General features: G+C 46.0%; 1 protein-coding gene across 1 annotated transcript in view; it reads right to left on the bottom strand.

Moving 5' to 3' along the window:
- Positions 1-4,231: 4,231 nt before the first annotated feature.
- EFCAB8 (EF-hand calcium binding domain 8) overlaps positions 4,232-17,303 on the bottom strand; it is a 94,465-nt gene continuing 81,393 nt past the window's right edge. The window contains exons 23-26 of the mRNA XM_064276422.1: positions 7,754-7,874; positions 6,338-6,542; positions 6,150-6,248; positions 4,232-5,089 (exon numbers count right to left, since the gene is read on the bottom strand). Coding sequence (XP_064132492.1) covers positions 4,850-5,089; positions 6,150-6,248; positions 6,338-6,542; positions 7,754-7,874 — 665 coding nt within the window. The 3' untranslated portion in view covers positions 4,232-4,849. The remainder of the gene's footprint in view (positions 5,090-6,149; positions 6,249-6,337; positions 6,543-7,753; positions 7,875-17,303) is intronic.

The raw sequence follows: 17,303 nt of genomic DNA, 5'->3' as shown, positions 1-17,303 counted from the left end.
ATCCAGCCACCAGGAAGGTGAATAGATGACACAAGTGCCAGAGGAGGGAAGACCCAGGCTAACTCAAACCAGGCAGGATGGGTCTCAGAAGATCTGAGCTAATGGTCATTATGATTTATTGGACAAATAGTTATCAGTACCTGCTGTGTGCCAAGCATCATGCCAGGCGTATCAGCAGTGAACCAGACAGACCTGGTCCTGTCCTCATGGAGCTGACATTCTGGAGTGAGGGCACTAATGATATGCAAATACATAAGAAAGCAGGGCAAAGGGCCAGAGAGTGTAGGGGTAATAGAACATTTGAGGGGATATTTGAACAGAGCATGAAGGAGAGGCCATTCGGTGTGGGGAAAGACCTTCTCAGGCAGAGTGAACAGCAAACACAAAGGTCCTGGCTGACTCTGAACTTAAAGACCACCTCCTCCAGGAAGCCATCCCAGGTTGCTTTCCTGGTGCCCACTGCATCTGCACTCTGAGACCTGTCTACCTCACCCTTGAATGTTGAAAGGTTGGCACAGAGTATGTGCCCCAAAAAGGTAATCCATTGGGTAAGCTAATGAGAAGGCGTCTCCATGCTCGGGAGGAATGACCTGTTCTGCAAAAGGAAAGGGCTCAGTCTTCTTCACACCAATGTCCACAGTGCCAGATGGCGTCAGGCATACAGCAGGCACTCAGTAAATGTTGAACAAATGCACAATTTGGGAAGTGGTGCCAGATGAGGCCAGTGATGGCTTCTGAGGACAGAGCTGTCCCCACACTCCCCTTGGTGCCCTTGTGCCCTATCTCCTGTTGAGGGACGCCCACCCTTGGTCTGCCAGCCGGAAGTTGTGACCCTTCAGCCCGGCCCAGCCCAGGAAACGGTTTCCGCTCCACTGGAAATAAATGGCTATTTGCTCCTTTATCTGATTGTTGGCAGTACATTGTTAGGGGGCAAACAATAGGCAGACATCTTCCTGCTCCTTTCAAGAGCAACTTGGCAGCAGGTCTAGATCCTGGAGAAGACGACCCTGGGAGGGGCTGAGCACAGCCATCACAGGTGAGTGTGTGAATGTGAGTGTGTATAAGCGTGAGTATGGGACTATGCATGTAAGGGTTTGAATGGAATGAGTGTATGAATGTGAATCAGTGTATGTGTGCATGAGTGTGAGATTGTGTGAATGTGTGTGTGAGTGTATGAGTGTGTGCGCACCCAAACAATGCACATAAGGACACAGAAAAGAGTCTAGGAGAAAATGCACGAAAGTGATCTCTGGGGGACAGAGTTGGGTAGCTTTTATTGGCTTTTATGCTTTTCTGTATGTTCCTAATTTTCTATACTCAGCCTGTGCTTTTAGAATCAGAAAAGAGCTAAATCTACATCATTTTTTAAGCCCACTGGTGCAAAAGGCAGAGAACAGATTGAGAGGAGGGGACAGAGCCTGGGACAGGAGGGAATGGGGCCTGGGGAAGAACATGGAGCAGGAGGCAGGACACCAGGCTCCAGCCTCACTCTCACACACTCTGACTTCCTGTGTGACACTGTCCTCGATTTCCCCATCTGCGTTCTAAGCGCCTTCTGTCTCTGACACTCTGGAATTGTCTGCCTGACATCCCAGGCAGGGCCTGGGCCAGGAGGAGCGGGCTGTGGGCAGCAGGTGACATAGAGGGCCCTCCATTACCACTGGCCAAGCTCATCCTCACCTTTTGTTGGGGCCCATGGATTGCCCCAACTGTAAAGAAGTTGCAAGATGGGTTCCTGCTGCCTGAAGGGGCCATCTGTGAGCTCTGGTGGCCAGAGACTAGCCTCTATTATTATTTATTAAGTGCCTACAAGGTGCCAAAGTCTAAAGCATGTGGACAAATGCCAGTACAGGTTATTGTTAGCTGGGGCTGGCTCAGGTGAGGAGGGTTGACAGCATCCCAGAGTTGGGTAGAAGCTTCTACTGAGGTTGGTCTTCCTTGTCCTGTGTCCAGCCAGATGGCACTTAAGTATGACCTTGAATCTCTAAAATCAAAAAACCGAACCTGTTGCCATCGAGTTCACCCTCCAAGTTGGAGCTGTGCAGAGATCTTTAAGAAACCCCCGAGGCCTGGTCATTGCCATACCCTGCCCCACTCTGCGCTCCTCTCTCTAGCTTCCTTCACTCTGCTTCTGGGCTAGGGACTGGGGCCAGGTAGGGGTGGAGGGAGGGTCCCTGCATTGGGCTTAGCTTTGGCCCTGCTGCCACTGTTTTCTTCACCAAATGACAGAACCGATCCACACCCCTCCCCACTTCCTGAGTTCTCCACCTGAGATGCCACCCAGGGCAAGACATGGTGGAAGGACCATGGGTTCGAATCAAAGCTTTAGCTATGAAACCTTACCCCTCCCTGAGCCTCATTATCCCCCTCTGTAAAAGGGGCTGAATGCCTAAGAAAGTTGTTGTCCAGCTCAGATGGGCTCATGGGCAGGAGAGGGCTTTGGAAACAAAGCCTGGGCTGAGAATGATCTAGTTTTTTCCCTAGAAGGCCATAGCCGCCCCATGCCCTGCCCAGCCTGCCTCTCCTTCCCAGTCCCAGCTGTGTCCCTTGCCCCAGCCCTGTGACTCACTTCCATATCTGCACAGGCATCACAGGGGGCCCCCAGGCACAAGCATCCAGGGCTGAGTGCCCCCACTGGGCACCCCAGTTAAATGAGGTGATAATTATACTATTTAACCAGAGGGAGGGGAATAGTGTCTTGGGCTTCCAAGACTTGGGCGCAAGTCCCATTTCTGTCATTAATTTGCTGTGTGACCATGTGAGGACCCTCTCTGAGCCTGTTTCCCATTTTAAAAAATAAACACATGAGGAGGTTAGAGCAGCTGACCCCTGGGGCACTCCTAGTGCTCATCCTGGAACTCCCCAAGTAGGAAGGCCCCTGGCACCCTCCTTCATGGCAAAAGGTCTCCTTCATGTGACTGTTCCCAGTGGGCATGACTGAGCAACGGCCTGAGGGGTGAGGTATATAGGTTATGGCCCTGTAATTCCCTCCCTCCCTGCAGGCCTCATTGTCTTGGGCCTGGCTTTGATGGCTCTGCCAGGGAAGGGGCCACCCCAGCTACAGATCCCACCCCTGCAGAATCTGGCATTCTCAGAGGGGAGCCTCCCATGGGAGCAGCCAGGCCAGGGCTCCTGGAGAGAGCAAGGCTTCAGCCAGCTAAGCGCCCACCTGAGGCTCTGACTGCACTGAGAGCGCTTTGCCTGAGGGGTGGCAGGAGTCCTTTCCATCCACCTTTCTGGGTTACTGCGAGTCTCAAATGCAGCAGGAAGCCAAGTGGCCTCTGAGAAGAACCCAAGGTCCAGCAGATGGGTCTGGGCAAGAAGAGGGCAGAGGGGCCGGAGAGGCTCAGCTATGATGCTCCGACCCAGGTCTAACCAGCACGCCTCAGGCCAGCCTCACAGCTCTGCCCTCAGGAGAGCCATTCTCCATGCCTCGCTTCCTGCACTCCAGGCCCCTACAGTTCAGGTAACATCCTGATAATTTAAGTGGATCTGTAATGGAGGACACAAATGTAGCTGGCCTCAATAACCCCTAGCCCCTCAGTGCCCCCTGGTCTTGGAGGCTCAGATCATAGAGTTTCCGCCATGGTGTAGAGAGAATAGTGACCCCAGGAAGGAGGGGAGGTAAGGGAACTCCCTGCCAGAGAGGAAGAGGTAAGCCCGTCCTTCCATCCCTGTGAAGTGTGAAAGGGAGATGGAGCTGGGAGTGGAGAGAAAGAAGCCACATGTACACCCCTAAGGGCCAAGTGTGGGGACACTAAGAAGGTTACAGAGACCCCTGAGAACGCAGGGCCTGCAACCTATCCCCCCACCCCCTCACCCATGCGCTCAGGAAGCCTGCGTCTAGTGTGGCACCACAGTCAATGCCACACAGAAGTGACAGGCTGCTCTGACGCTCCAGGCCCCAGGTGGTGTGTGGAGGACCCAGAAACGGATGTCGCAGCATTAAGAGGGCTGGTGGCTGGGCAGAGGCCTGGGAGGGGTGCCTCTGGGCCAGAGGATTACAAGCCAGGTGGAGAGCCATGAGCCCTGAGAGAATGAGCTATTGACCACACTTCAGGGTCTCCGTTTCAAAACGGCCAAAACAGCATGTAAACACAGGCCGCCTGGCGTTGACGGCACAGAGAAAGAGCAGGAGCAGGATCAGGAGCCAAACAGCCACCACTGCCAATTAGCCGCTGGGCCTCGCTCTTGCTGTGAGACCAAACCAAGTTTTGGAGCCAACCAGCTTGCCCCAGCAGCGTGGCCCACGTTCCACATCACCATGGGGCCTCGAAGCCCCTGCCCTGGACCTACAGCCTGTTGCCTGCAAACAGTGCACCCAGGTCTCCTGGGGGAGGGACTGTCCTCTCTGCGTCCTGCCCAGGGCCTTGCCAGGGCAATGTGACCTGGTCTCTGAGACTTAGGCTCTCTGCCCTGGACATACACCCCAATCTTACTGCCTGTGGGACTCCAACATATGAAAAAATTTATTTATTTTTCCTAATTTCTGGCAAGGAGCCAGAAAGAAGACAAGTCAGCTTCACAGAGAAGCAGCCAGAGGGCAGCAAGGGAAGCCCCCCCCCCCGGGCCTGGCAGGGTGTCACCAGCGATGGCAAGACCCCGTGAGCCTGACCATCCTGCTGCAGGACTGGAGAGAAGCGGTGGGCACCTCAGAACCTCATGTGGAAGCCCTTCTTCACAGAGGACACAAGGGAGGCCTTTGGAGGCTCTGAGTGATGCTCAAGGGCAGAGGCGACGGAAACAGGGGTCCCTGACCTTTGTGAGATGGACTTAGACTCCTGGGACAGAACTGAAGGGGTGGGCTGGGCCACGATGGCTGACCAGGGCCTCAGCGAGGACCGGAGCCTTAGGGAGGTGGCCGAGGCTGAGGGAGAGAGTGAGACGGAGGCAGGGAGGTGGCCGCTGGCATGCTGGTGCAGAGATTGGGCACAGTCTGCTCCCTGTTGTGCTCCAGGCCCTTTCCAAGGTGGTAGGGCATCATGGAAACACGCTGGCCCGGCTGGTCTCCGAATACCGTGGAGAAGTCAGGCTGCTTGGTAGGCATCAGGTCATTGAAGTGCAAGCTTTGGTAGATTGGAGGTGAGATCTGTGGGGGACAGAGCAGGAGAGCATAGGATGGGGGGTACCTATCAGAGTCAAGGGCACCCAGGAATAGGCTCACAGGGAGGTCTCCCCAAGCAAAAGAAGAAGTCTCCAGATACCGGGTTATTGCTAACAAAGAAGTCTGCGGTACCCGCGAGCCCACTCGCACCAGGCCCATCCTCAGCCCCTTCTCTACACACACTCATCTGGTGCTCACAAAACCTGTGAGATCAGTACCAGGAATGTCCCCCATCTTAGAACAAGGCCTCAAGCTGAACCCTGAGTGGGGCTCAGGGGCACTGATCTCCCCTATATGCTCCTTCCTCTCTGTGAGCATTGCCAAGCTGGGCTGGAGGCTCACCTCCAGGAATGAGGCAGAGATACTGAGCGAGCAACCCCTCTCCACCACCGTCTCCCCAGCCTGGACCGAGAAGTCCTATGAGGAAGTGGCCTTTGCATTATCTTGCTTATTTCTAGTCCCCACCACTGGGGGAGCGTGGGGAGCCCCCATAATCCCTCTATGGAACACAAAGAAAACAAGGTTGGGAGAAGTTGGGATCTGCCCAAGCAGAAGTCACAGTGGGACTTCAACTTGGCCTTTCCCTCTTTCACACCCCAAGGAGAGCCACTCTCCTTCCACTCACTCATCACTTACTTGCTGTGTGCCTTGCACCACGAGACCCTATGTTTTGCTCTTGAGTAACCCACAGTAGTGGGCACACAAACATGGGCCGTAAATACACTAGTAAGCAAATGAGTAGCTGCAGAATACACGGTAAGTGCTTCGAAGGCTACAGACAGGCACAGGCCCAAGGAGGACTTACTCCCACAGACCCAGTGAGGTTTATCCTTAAAAACAAAACCTGTCTCTGTGACCTCGACCAGGGTCTTGCCAAACCAGCTAGCCAGACCAGCTACATCCCAGGACTCTCTGTAGCCCAGAATCCTGTTAAAGGGTGGATGTTCCTGTCACCCCGACTCAGGGGCCACGTGGACACAAGGGTGGCCCCTGGTGGAGATGGCTACAGCCCCAGCATCTTGGGGAGCCACTGACCCTGCCTTACCTGCTGCTTTATGCAGGCATACTGCATATCGGTGGACAGAAGCTCGGGACTCCGCAACCGTTCCTTGGGCTTATATGCAGTTCCCAAGACTTTGCTCACCTGCAGGAGTCACAGGCCAGAGTGAAGGCTCAGGGTTGAGACTTGGGGCCCTCATTCCCCGCCACACATACATCTTCCACCAGTCTAACCTGCTTATCCTTGGACTCCCAGTTGCGCCAGCTGTTCTCGATGTCTTCTGGGGAGTGCTCTCTAGCCCAAGGTGACATCATGGCCATCCTCTGCAGCTTGGCCCAGGCCTCAGCCTCTGTGTCTTCCTTCCCATGCAGGAAGTTCATCAGTACCACCTGCTCCCGCCGCTGGTAGGCCAGGGCCTCAGCAAGATCCCGCTCCTCCCTGCCATGAGGGTATTTCCTTTACAAGATCTCCTCCCCCCAGAAGGTAGGGTGGCCCTCACAGAAACCCCAAGAGGGTCTCCCCATCCTAGGCCTGATTCTCTCCAACCTTTTTATCCCTACCTCACAGCCATATTGCCCAGGGCCCATCATTGAGGAAATGTTCAATTAACGTTAGCAAAGCCCACATTAAGCTAGCCCCCAGCCAAGTCCTGCAACCATTCCCACCACCCTGAGCTCTCCTCCGTGGAGGCCTGACACCCCTTCAATCTACCCATTCCATGTTAACCTTACCTGAACCTCATCTTGTAGAATATATAAACATCCTCTCCTTCCTAGGAAACCCTACCTCCAATCTGTTTGAGATCCCTCCACAGGACTGTCAAGATGTATCCCTGACCGGCAGCATAGGAGCCACAAAGACTCTGTGGGTGCCTGGCAAACTCCTACTTATAAATCAAAACAGAATTCCAGAATCTCTCTCCTATGACACCTTCCTTATTTGATCTACCCAATCAGGTGGATTATCCTCTGAGCCATTGCTGTTCTTCATACTTCCATCACTTATCACATAGAACTGCAGTGATGAGTTTGCATGTCCGTCTCTCCTAGTGAACTGTGGGTTCTCTGAGGCAGGACCAGTGTCTGTATTATGTTAGATCTCTAGGACCTGGCACAGGGTCTGGCAGTCAGCAGGATCTCAATAAATATTTTTGAATGAACTAAAATTATTTGAGACTTGGTCAGGAATGAGGGTGGTGTGTAGATTGGGAAGGAACTTGCAGGGGAAGGAGCAAGTAGAAAGCAGCCTGCTCTTCCTCATGAATCAAGGAAAGAGCACAAGTGTGTGCTCAGAACCAGAGCTCTGTGAAGGGGCCTCTAGCTACTTAGAAACGGCCTCTGCAGGGAAGCCTTCCCTGGAAAATATGAGCCTTGCTCTGGGCTGGACCCAATCTAAGAACTTAGGTTTTTGTATTTCCCCCCTTTTACTGTTCAATCTTTCAATTAAGCTGAGGTAGAACAGGGCCTCAAGCCATAGATGCCATCTGTGGAGTAAAGTTGCCTGCAGGTCTTGAGTCTCCAGCTTTCTGAGGGCCCTCACCCACCACGCTCAGGACCACCCACCCAGATTCAGGCTTCCTGGGACCTGGGGAAACTCTCAGCATCCCCCTCTCCAGCCCAGAGGACACCGGGTGGGCTGGAATAACTCACTGAAACTCCAGCTTGGAGACCTTCGGAATGGCATCCTTGGAGGCAGCCATCTCATCTTGTTCGTGCTCACTACCCAGCGTGGCATCCTGCAGTCTACTCCAAACACTCAAGCCAAACGTCCCTGAGATTTAACCAGAACCTGCTCAGTAACGAGGACTGGCATGCCCCCCTCCTCTGCCCCCCTGCCCCTCACCCTCCATCCTCAAGAGGCAGCCAGTGACCCCTTACACCCATTACCAGCCCATATATCTAACTAAATATTGAGTGCCCACCATATGCTAAGCATTACACTGGATACTCAATATCTGGAATAATCATATACCAGGCCCAGGAGATACCTGTAGCATAGGCCTAAAACATACTGCCCCAAGTATAGAGTGAGACAGGCAATGTCTGAATGATCCTCTGTCAAGCTTCAAGTAGATTATGTATAAAATGACAATGGTAATGGGGCAGGGCCAAGATGGTGGAGTAGTCAGACGCTTCCAGTCATCCCTCTGACAATAAAGACCCGAAAAAACAAGTGAAACAATTATATATATGATAAGCTAGGAGCCCTGAACATCAAAGGCAAAGTTAGGAAATTGGACTGAGCAGCAGGGGGAGGGAGACACGTTTCATAAGTGGCGAGAAGTTGCTGGACCTGACTCGGTGGGAACCTGCGTCCCTCAGGCATGATCCCCTGGAGTGACCGCAGCGTGGTGGTAGCATTTGGGACGTGGTTTCCTCAGGGAGAGACGGTGAGCCACACAGTCTACTCACACCTCTGGAACCAGAGAATAACAGTGCTCACGGCAAAAACTAAGTACTTGTATTTATTTTACTGCGCCCCCAGCCCCAAGCTGCCTTCAGTGGCTGTCAATTTCCCTGGGCCTGAGATAGGACCTGCTGCACAACCTGAACCATTCTCCCAGTCTTGGAGTAGGACTAAATTAACAACTGGGGGAAATGATAATCTGCCAGCTCCACTAAGCTGAGAAGCTCAGAATAGAAGCGGCTCCTGTCCAGGCACAAACAGTCCACAGACTTTGAACACCTTTCACCCCTGCACGGACCTGTGTTGGCCCATTTCAGGAGATTAAGCCCTTGATGGCAACGGTGCGTATGTGCTTGAGATCTGACTTGAGCGGTCTCATCTGCGTGGTGAAGAGGTGGGTTTTTGATGTTTGACACTGCGTTGCCTATTATACAGGGTCCCCACCTACCCACATCAGGGGATTGAGGACTGGTGGCTCCACATGCTGTACCTAGACACCCACAGCAGAGGTCCAAGGATAAGTGGTGCTTCCCAGTCCTTACAACCAAAAGCATTGGCTGCCCATGGTCCAGCTGCAGGACCTACCCACCTGTGTGCTCTAGGGGGGGATGTGCTTTCCTCACAGACACTCAGGGGATGGTTGTCAGGTCCCTGCCTTGTTCAGAATGTGCCCCCTGCTGCAACCAGATACCTGAGCCTACATCAATCACCCCTGTCCCCTAAGACTGTAGGACAGAGCCTGTACCACACACCTGATGACCAACTATCTGAACACCTGAGATGAATCCATACAAGAAAAGCTAATGGACTCCTAGGCTCATATACCTGGTAACAGCTCTAGCCATCTGGTGACAGAACGTTAGAGCTTCAAAGGTGAAAATAATCAAGCTAGCTCACTCGAGCAGCCTATCTGGGCATATCAAAACAAAACAAAGCAAGAAGCTAGGATACAGTAAGCAAACATAAAATAAATTAATACGGTAAATTAAAGATGGCTTGGAGACAACAGTCGATATCAAATCACATAAAGAAGTAGACCATGACTGCTTCAACAAGCTCTCAAAACAAAGAATCGAGGAATCCTCCAGATGAAGATTTATTCCTGGAACTACCAGATGTAGAATACAAAAGATTAATATACAGAACTCTTCAAGAGATCAGGAAGGAAATCAGGCAAAATGGAGAACAAGCCAAAGAATGCACAGATACAGCAGTTTAAGAAATTAAAAAGGTTATTCAAGAACATAATGAGAAATTTAATAGGCTGCAAGAATCTATGGAGAGATAGCAATCAGAAGTTCAGAAGATTAACAATAAAATTACAGAATTAGCTCAATAGAAAGTCAGAGGAGCAGAATTGAGGAAGTGGAAAGCAAAATTAGTGAGACTGAAGATAAACACATGGCACCAATATATTTGAAGAAAAATCAGATAAAAGAATTTAAAAAAATTAAGAAACCCTAAGGGTCATGTGGGATTCTCTCAAGAGAAATAACCCATGAGTGACTGGAGTACCAGAACAGGGAGAGATAACAGAAAATACAGAGAGAATTCTGGAAGATTTGTTGGCAGAAATCTTCCCTGATATTGTGAAAAAGGAGATGATATCCAAGATGCTCATCAAACCCCACATAAGGTAGATCTCAAAAGAAAGTCACCAAGACATATAATCAAACTTGCCAAAACCAAAGATAAAGAGAGAATTTTAAGAGCGGCTAGGGATAAACGAAAAGCCGCCTACAAAGGAGAGTCAATAAGAATAAGCTCAGACTACTCTGCAGAAACCATGCAGGCAAGAAGGAAATGGGATGTCTTATATAAAGCACTGAAGGAAAAAAATTGCCATCCAAGAATCATATATCCAGCAAAGCTGTCTCTCAAATATGAAAGCAAATTAGGACATTTCTAGATAAACAGAAGTTTAGGGAATTTGTAAAAACCAAACCAAAACTACAAGAAATACTAAAGGGACTTCTCTGGTTAGAAAATCAACAATATCAAATATCAACCCATGACTAGAACATAGGACAGAGCAACGAGATATCAACCCAGACAGGGAAATTAAAAAAACAAATCAAGATTTAAAAAAAGCTCAAAACAGGGAAACAATGGTGTCATTATGTAAAAGATGGCGACATTAAAACAATAAAGCGGGACTAAAAAAATGGAGTCATGCATCTTTCATACAGAGAGGAGGTCAAGGGAATATAAAGAAATAAAAGTTAGGTTTAAACTTGGAGAAATAGGGCTAAGTATTAAGGTAACCACAAAGGAGACTAACAATCCTATACATCAAAATAAAATAAAAGAAAAACATAAAGTCTCAGCAAAAACAAAACCAACAATAACAAATAAGATGAAAAAATAATATATAAAACAACACACAAAAAAGACATCAAAATGATGCACTAAACTCATACCTATCCATAATGACACTGAATGTAAATGGACTAAATGCACCAATAAAGAGACAGAGGGTAGCAGAATGGATTAAAAAAAACAAAACATGATCCGTCTATATGCTGCCTACAAGAGACACAACTTAGACTTAAAGACACAAACAAACTAAAACTCAAAGGGTGGAAAAATATATATATCAATCAAACAACAATCAAAAAAGAGAATTGGCAATATTAATTTCTGACAAAACAGACTTTAAAGTTAAATCTACCACAAAGGGTAAGGAAGGACACTATGTAATGATTAAAGGGAAAATATACCAGGAGGATATAACCATATTAAATATTTAATGACAGGCTTCAAGATACATAAAACAAACTCTAACAGCACTGAAAACTGAGATAGACAACTCCACAATAACAGTAGGAGGCTTCAACACAACACTTTCAGTGAAGGACAGGACATCCAGAAAGAAGTTCAATAATGACACGGAAGATCTAAATGCCACAATCAACCAACTTGACCTCGTAGACATATACAGAGCACTCCACCCAACAGCAACCAAGTATACTTTCTTTTCCAATGCTCATGGAACATTCTCTAGAATATGTCAAATATTAGGTCATAAAGCAAGCCTTAACAGAATCCAAAACATTGGAACATTATAAAGCATCTTCTCTGACCATAAAGCCATAAAACTAGAAATCAATAACAGAAAAAGCAGGGAAAAGAAATCAAACACTTGGAAACTGAACAATACCCTGCTCAAAAATGACTGGGTTATAGAAGACATCAAGGATGGAATAAACAAATTCATAGAATCCAATAAGAATGAAAATACTTCCTATCAGAACCTTTGGGACACAGTTAAAGCAATGCTCAGAGGTCAATTTGTAGCAATAAATGCACACATACAAAAAGGAGAAAGGGTCAAAATCAAAGAATTATCTCTACAACTTAAATAGAAAGAGAGCAACAAAAGAAACCCTCAGGCACCAGAAGAAATCAAATAATAAAAATTAGACCAGAATTAAATGAAATAGTGAACAGAAAAACAATTGAATGAGTTAAAAAGACCAAAGCTGGTTCTTTGAAAAAATTAACAAAGTTGATATACCATTGGCCAAACTGACAAAAGAAAAACAGGAGAGGAAGCAAATAACCCGAATAAGAAATGCAATGGGCGATATCACAACAGACCCAACTGTAATTAAAAGAATGCTATCAGATTTTTTTATCAGATTACTACAAAAAATTGTACTCTAACAAATTTGAAAACCTAGAAGAAATGGATAAATTTCTAGATACACACTACCTACCTAAACTAACACAAACAGAACAACTAAATAGACCCATAACAAAAGAAGAGATTGGAAAGGTAATTAAAAACTCCTGACAACAACAACAACAAAAAAAGCCCTGGCCCTGATGGCTTCACTGGAGAGTTCTACCAAGCTTTCAGAGAAGAATTAACACCACTACTACTAAAAGTATTTCAGAGCGTAGAAAAGGACGGAATGCTCTCAAACTCATTCTATGAAGCCACCATATCCCTGATACGAAAACCAGGTAAAGACACCACAAAAAAAGAAAATTACAGACCTATATCCCTCATGAACTTAGATGCAAAAATCCTCAACAAAATTCTAGCCAGTAGAATTTGACAACATATCAAAAAAATAATTCATCATGACCAAGTGGGATTCATACCAGGTATACAGGGATGGTTCAACATTAGCAAAACAATCAATGTAACCTATCGTGTAAATAAAATAAAAGATAAGAACCACATGATCTCATCAACTGATGCAGAAAAGCCATTTGACAAAAGTCCAGCACCCACATTCACGATGAAAACTTTCAGCAAAATTGGGAAATTCCTCAACATAATAAAGGGCATTTATACAAAGCCAACAGCCAACATCATCCTAAATGGAGAGATTCTGAAAGCATTCCCCTTGAGAACGGGAACCAGACAAGGATGTCCTTTACCACCACTCTTATTCAACATTGTGCTGGAGGTCCTAGCCAGAGCTATTAGGCTAAATAAAGAAATAAACGGCATCCAGATTGGTAAGGAAGAAGTAAAAGTATCTCTATTTATACATGATGTGATCTTATACACAGAAAACCCTAAAGAATCCTCAAGAAAACTACTGAAACTAATAGAAGAGTTCAGCAGAGCATCAGGATACAATATAAACATACAAAAATTAGTTGGATTCCTCTACACCAACAAAGGAAACATCAAAGAGGAAATCACCAAATCAGTACCATTTACAGTAGCCCCCAAGACGATAAAATACTTAGGAATAAATCTAACCAGAGATGTAAAAGACCTACACAAAGAAAACTACAAGACACTACTGCAAGAAACCAAAAGAGACCTACATATGTGGAAAAACATACCTTGTTCATGGATAGGAAGACTCAACATTGTAAAAATGTCTATTCTACCAAAAAAGATCTATAGATACAATGCAATTCTGATCCAAATTCCAAAGACATTTTTTAATGAGATGGAGAGACAAATCACCAACTTCATATGGAAGGGAAAGAGGCCCCAGATAAGTAAAGCATTACTGAAAAAGAAGAACAAAGTGGGAGGCCTCACACTACCTAATTTTAGAACCTATTATACCACCACAGCAGTCAAAACAGCCTGGTACTGGTACAACAACAGATACATAGACCAGTGGAACAGAATTGAGAATCCAGACATAAATCCATCTATATATGAGCAGCGGATATTTGACAAAGGCCCAAAGTCAGTTAAATGGGGAAAAGACAGTCTCTTTACAAAATGGTGCTGGCATAACTGGATATCCATCTGCAAAAAAATGAAACAAGACCCATACCTCACACCATGCACAAAAACTAACTCAAAATGGATCAAAGACCTAAATATAAAATCTAAAATGATAAAGATCATAGAAGAAAAATAAGGACAATGCTAGGAGCCCCAACACACGGCATAAGAAGCATACAAAACATTACTAACAATGCAGAAGAAAAAGATAACTGGGAGCTCCTAAAAATCAAACACCTACGCTCATCCAAAAACTTCACCAAAAGAGTAAAAAGATTACCTACAGACCAGGAAAAAATTTTTAGCTGTGACATATCCGATCAGCATCTAATCTCTAAAATCTACATGATACTGTAAAAACTCAACAACAAAAAGACAACCCTATTAAAAAATGGGCAAAGGACAAGAACAGGCACTTCACCAAAGAAGACATTCAAATGGCTAACAGATACATGAGAAAATGCTCATGATCATTAGCCATTAGAGAAATGCAAATCAAAACGACAATGAGATTCCATCTCACTCCAACAAGGCTGGCATTAATCCAAAAAACACAAAATGATAAATGTTGGAGACGTTGTGGAAAGACTGGAACACTTATACACTCCTGGTGGGAATGTAAAATGTTACAACCACTTTGGAAATCGATTTGGCGCTTCCTTAAAAAGCTAGTAATAGAACTACCCTACGATCCAGCAATCCCACCCCTTGGAATATATCCTAGGGAAATAAGAACCTTTACACGAATAGATATATGCACACCCATGTTCATTGCAGCACTGTTTACAAGAGCAAAACGATGGAAGCAACCAAAGTGACCATCAACAGATGAATGGATAAATAAATTATGGTATATTCCCACAATGGAATACTGTGCATGGATAAGGAACAATGATGAATCCATGAAACATTTCATAACATGGAGGAATCTGGAAGGCATTATGCTGAATGAATTAGTCAGTTGCATAAGGACAAATATTGTATGAGACCACTATTATAAGAACTCAAAAAATTGTTTAAACAGAGAAGAAAATATTCTTTGATGGTTATAGAGTGGGGAGGAGGGATGGAGAGGTGTATTCACTAATTAGATAGTGTTGTTGTTAGGTGCCCTTGAGTTGGTTCTGACTCATAGTGACCCTACGCACAACGGAACGAAACACTGCCCGGTCCTGCGCCATCCTTAAAATTGTTGTTATGCTTGAGCTCACTGTTGCAGCCACTGTGTCAATCCACCTCGTTGAGGGTCTTCCTCTTTTCCGCTGACCCTGTACTTTGCCAAGCATGATGTCCTTCTCCAAGGACTGATCCCTTCTGACAAAATATCCAAAGTATGTAAGACGCAGTCTTGCCATCCGTGCTTCTAAGGAGCATTCTGGTTGTACTTCTTCTAAGACAGGTTTGTTCATTCTTTTGGCAGTCCATGGTATATTCAATAGTCTTCGCCAACACCACAATTCAAAGGCGTCAATTCTTCTTTGGTTTTCCTTATTCATTGTCCAGCTTTCACATGCATATGATGCGATTGAAAATACCATGGCTTGGGTCAGGCACACCTTAGTCTTCAAGTCTTAAAGTGCTCTTCAACACTTTGAAGAGGTCCTTTGCACAGTGCAATGTGTCTCTTGATTTCTTGACTGCTGCTTCCATGGCTGATGATTGTAGATCCAAGTAAAATGAAATCCTTGACAACTTCAATCTTTTCTCCGTTTATCATGATGTTGCTCATTGGTCCAGTTGTGAGGATTTTCGTTTTCTTTATGTTGAGGTGTAATCCATACTGACGGCTGTGGTCTTTGATCTTCATTAGTAAGTGCTTCAAGTCCTCTTCACTTTCAGCAAGCAAGGTTGTGTCATCTGCATAATGCAGGTTGTTAATGAGTCTTCCTCCAATCCTGATGCCCCGTTTTCTTCATACGGTCCAGCTTCTCGTATTAGATAGTAGACAAGAACCATTTTCAGTGAAGGGAAAGACAACACACAATACAGGAGAAGTCAGCATGACTGGACTAAACCAAAAGCAAAGAAGTTTCCTGAATAAACTGAATGCTTCAAAGACCAGTGTAGCTGGGGCAGGGGTTTGGGGGCCATGGTTTCAGGGGACATCTAGGTCAACTGGCATACTAAAATCTATTAAGAAAACATTCTGCATCCTACTTTGGAGAGTGGTGTCTAGGGTCTTAAATGCTAGCAAGTGGCCATCTAAGATGCATCAATTTGTCTCAACCCATCTGGAGCAAAGGAGAATGAAGAATACCAAAGACACAAGGTAATTATGAGCCCAAGAGACAGAAAGGGCCACATAAACCAGAGACTACATCAGCCTGAGACCAGAAGAACTAGATGGTGCCTGGCTACAACGGATGACTGCCCTGACAAAGAACACAACAGAGAATCCCTGATGGAGCAGGAGAGCAGTGGGATGCAGACCTCAAATTCTCACAAAACGACCAGACTTAATGGTCTGACTGAGACTAGAAAGACCTGGGAGATCATGATCCCCAGACCTTCTTTTAGCCCAGGATCAGAACCATTCCCAAAGCCAACTCTTTAGACAGGGATTGGACTGGACTATAAAATAGACAATGATACTGGTGAGGAGCGAGCTTCTTGGATCAAGTAGACACATGAGACTATGTGGGCAGCTCCTGTCTGGGGGAGAGATGAGAGAGCAGAGGGGGACAGAAGCTGGCTGAATGGACATGGAAATACAGGGTAGAGAGAAGGAGTGTGTTGTCTCATTAGGGGGAGAACAACTAGGAGTAGATACCAAGGTATATATAAATTTTTGTATCAGAGACTGACCTGATTTGTAAACTTTCACTTAGAGCATAATAAATTTTTTTTTTAAAAAAAAGAACACTTACAAACCCAATGGAGTAGAAAAACAGAATAATTTTTTAAACACTTCATTATTCCAAAGAAGGCAGAAAAGGAAGAATAAAAGAACAAATAACAGATAAGGTACACAGAAAACAAGTATCCAGATGGCAGACTCAAACCTGAGGTATAAATAATTACATTGTATTTAAATGGACTAAGCATCCAATTAAAAGACAAAGATTATCAGTGAGAAATGAATAAAAAGGATGCAATTATATGCTGCTTACAAGAAACACATTTAAATATAGGGACATAGATAGGTTCAAAGCTTCTTTAAAACAGAAAAATAGAGAAACAACCATTTTCCCTCTCTTCTTATAGGCTGACAGTATGTACCTCTGTGTGAGGTCAGGACACCGAGCAGAAGACAGATGGTTGGTGTTTGGAGAGAGAAGGAAGGCTCTCAACCTTCTTCTCAAGCTCTTCTTGGGTCCTCTCCAAGAACAGATCATTTGCTTATCTGAACAGGCTGGACTCTAGAATACTGTGTGGGCCACATTTGTTAGTGAATGGGATCACTTGTTTAAATGCACATGGAGGAAGCACACAGAGGAGTGTGCGTGAGTGCTCTCATCTCTTGTCTCCAGTGCCCAGCTGTGATAAGATTTGGGTTTGGTAAGTGGTATTTTCATTTCTCACTGGCCACTTCCCCTTGTGGGAGGATGGGTGTCTAGGACAAAGAAGGCTTTGGGTATTTGAGA

The sequence above is a fragment of the Loxodonta africana genome, chromosome 24, assembly GCF_030014295.1.
Source record: "Loxodonta africana isolate mLoxAfr1 chromosome 24, mLoxAfr1.hap2, whole genome shotgun sequence".
NCBI lineage: Eukaryota > Metazoa > Chordata > Mammalia > Proboscidea > Elephantidae > Loxodonta > Loxodonta africana.
Note: the sequence above shows the minus strand (reverse complement) of the source record. Positions and strands in the feature narration are given on the sequence as shown.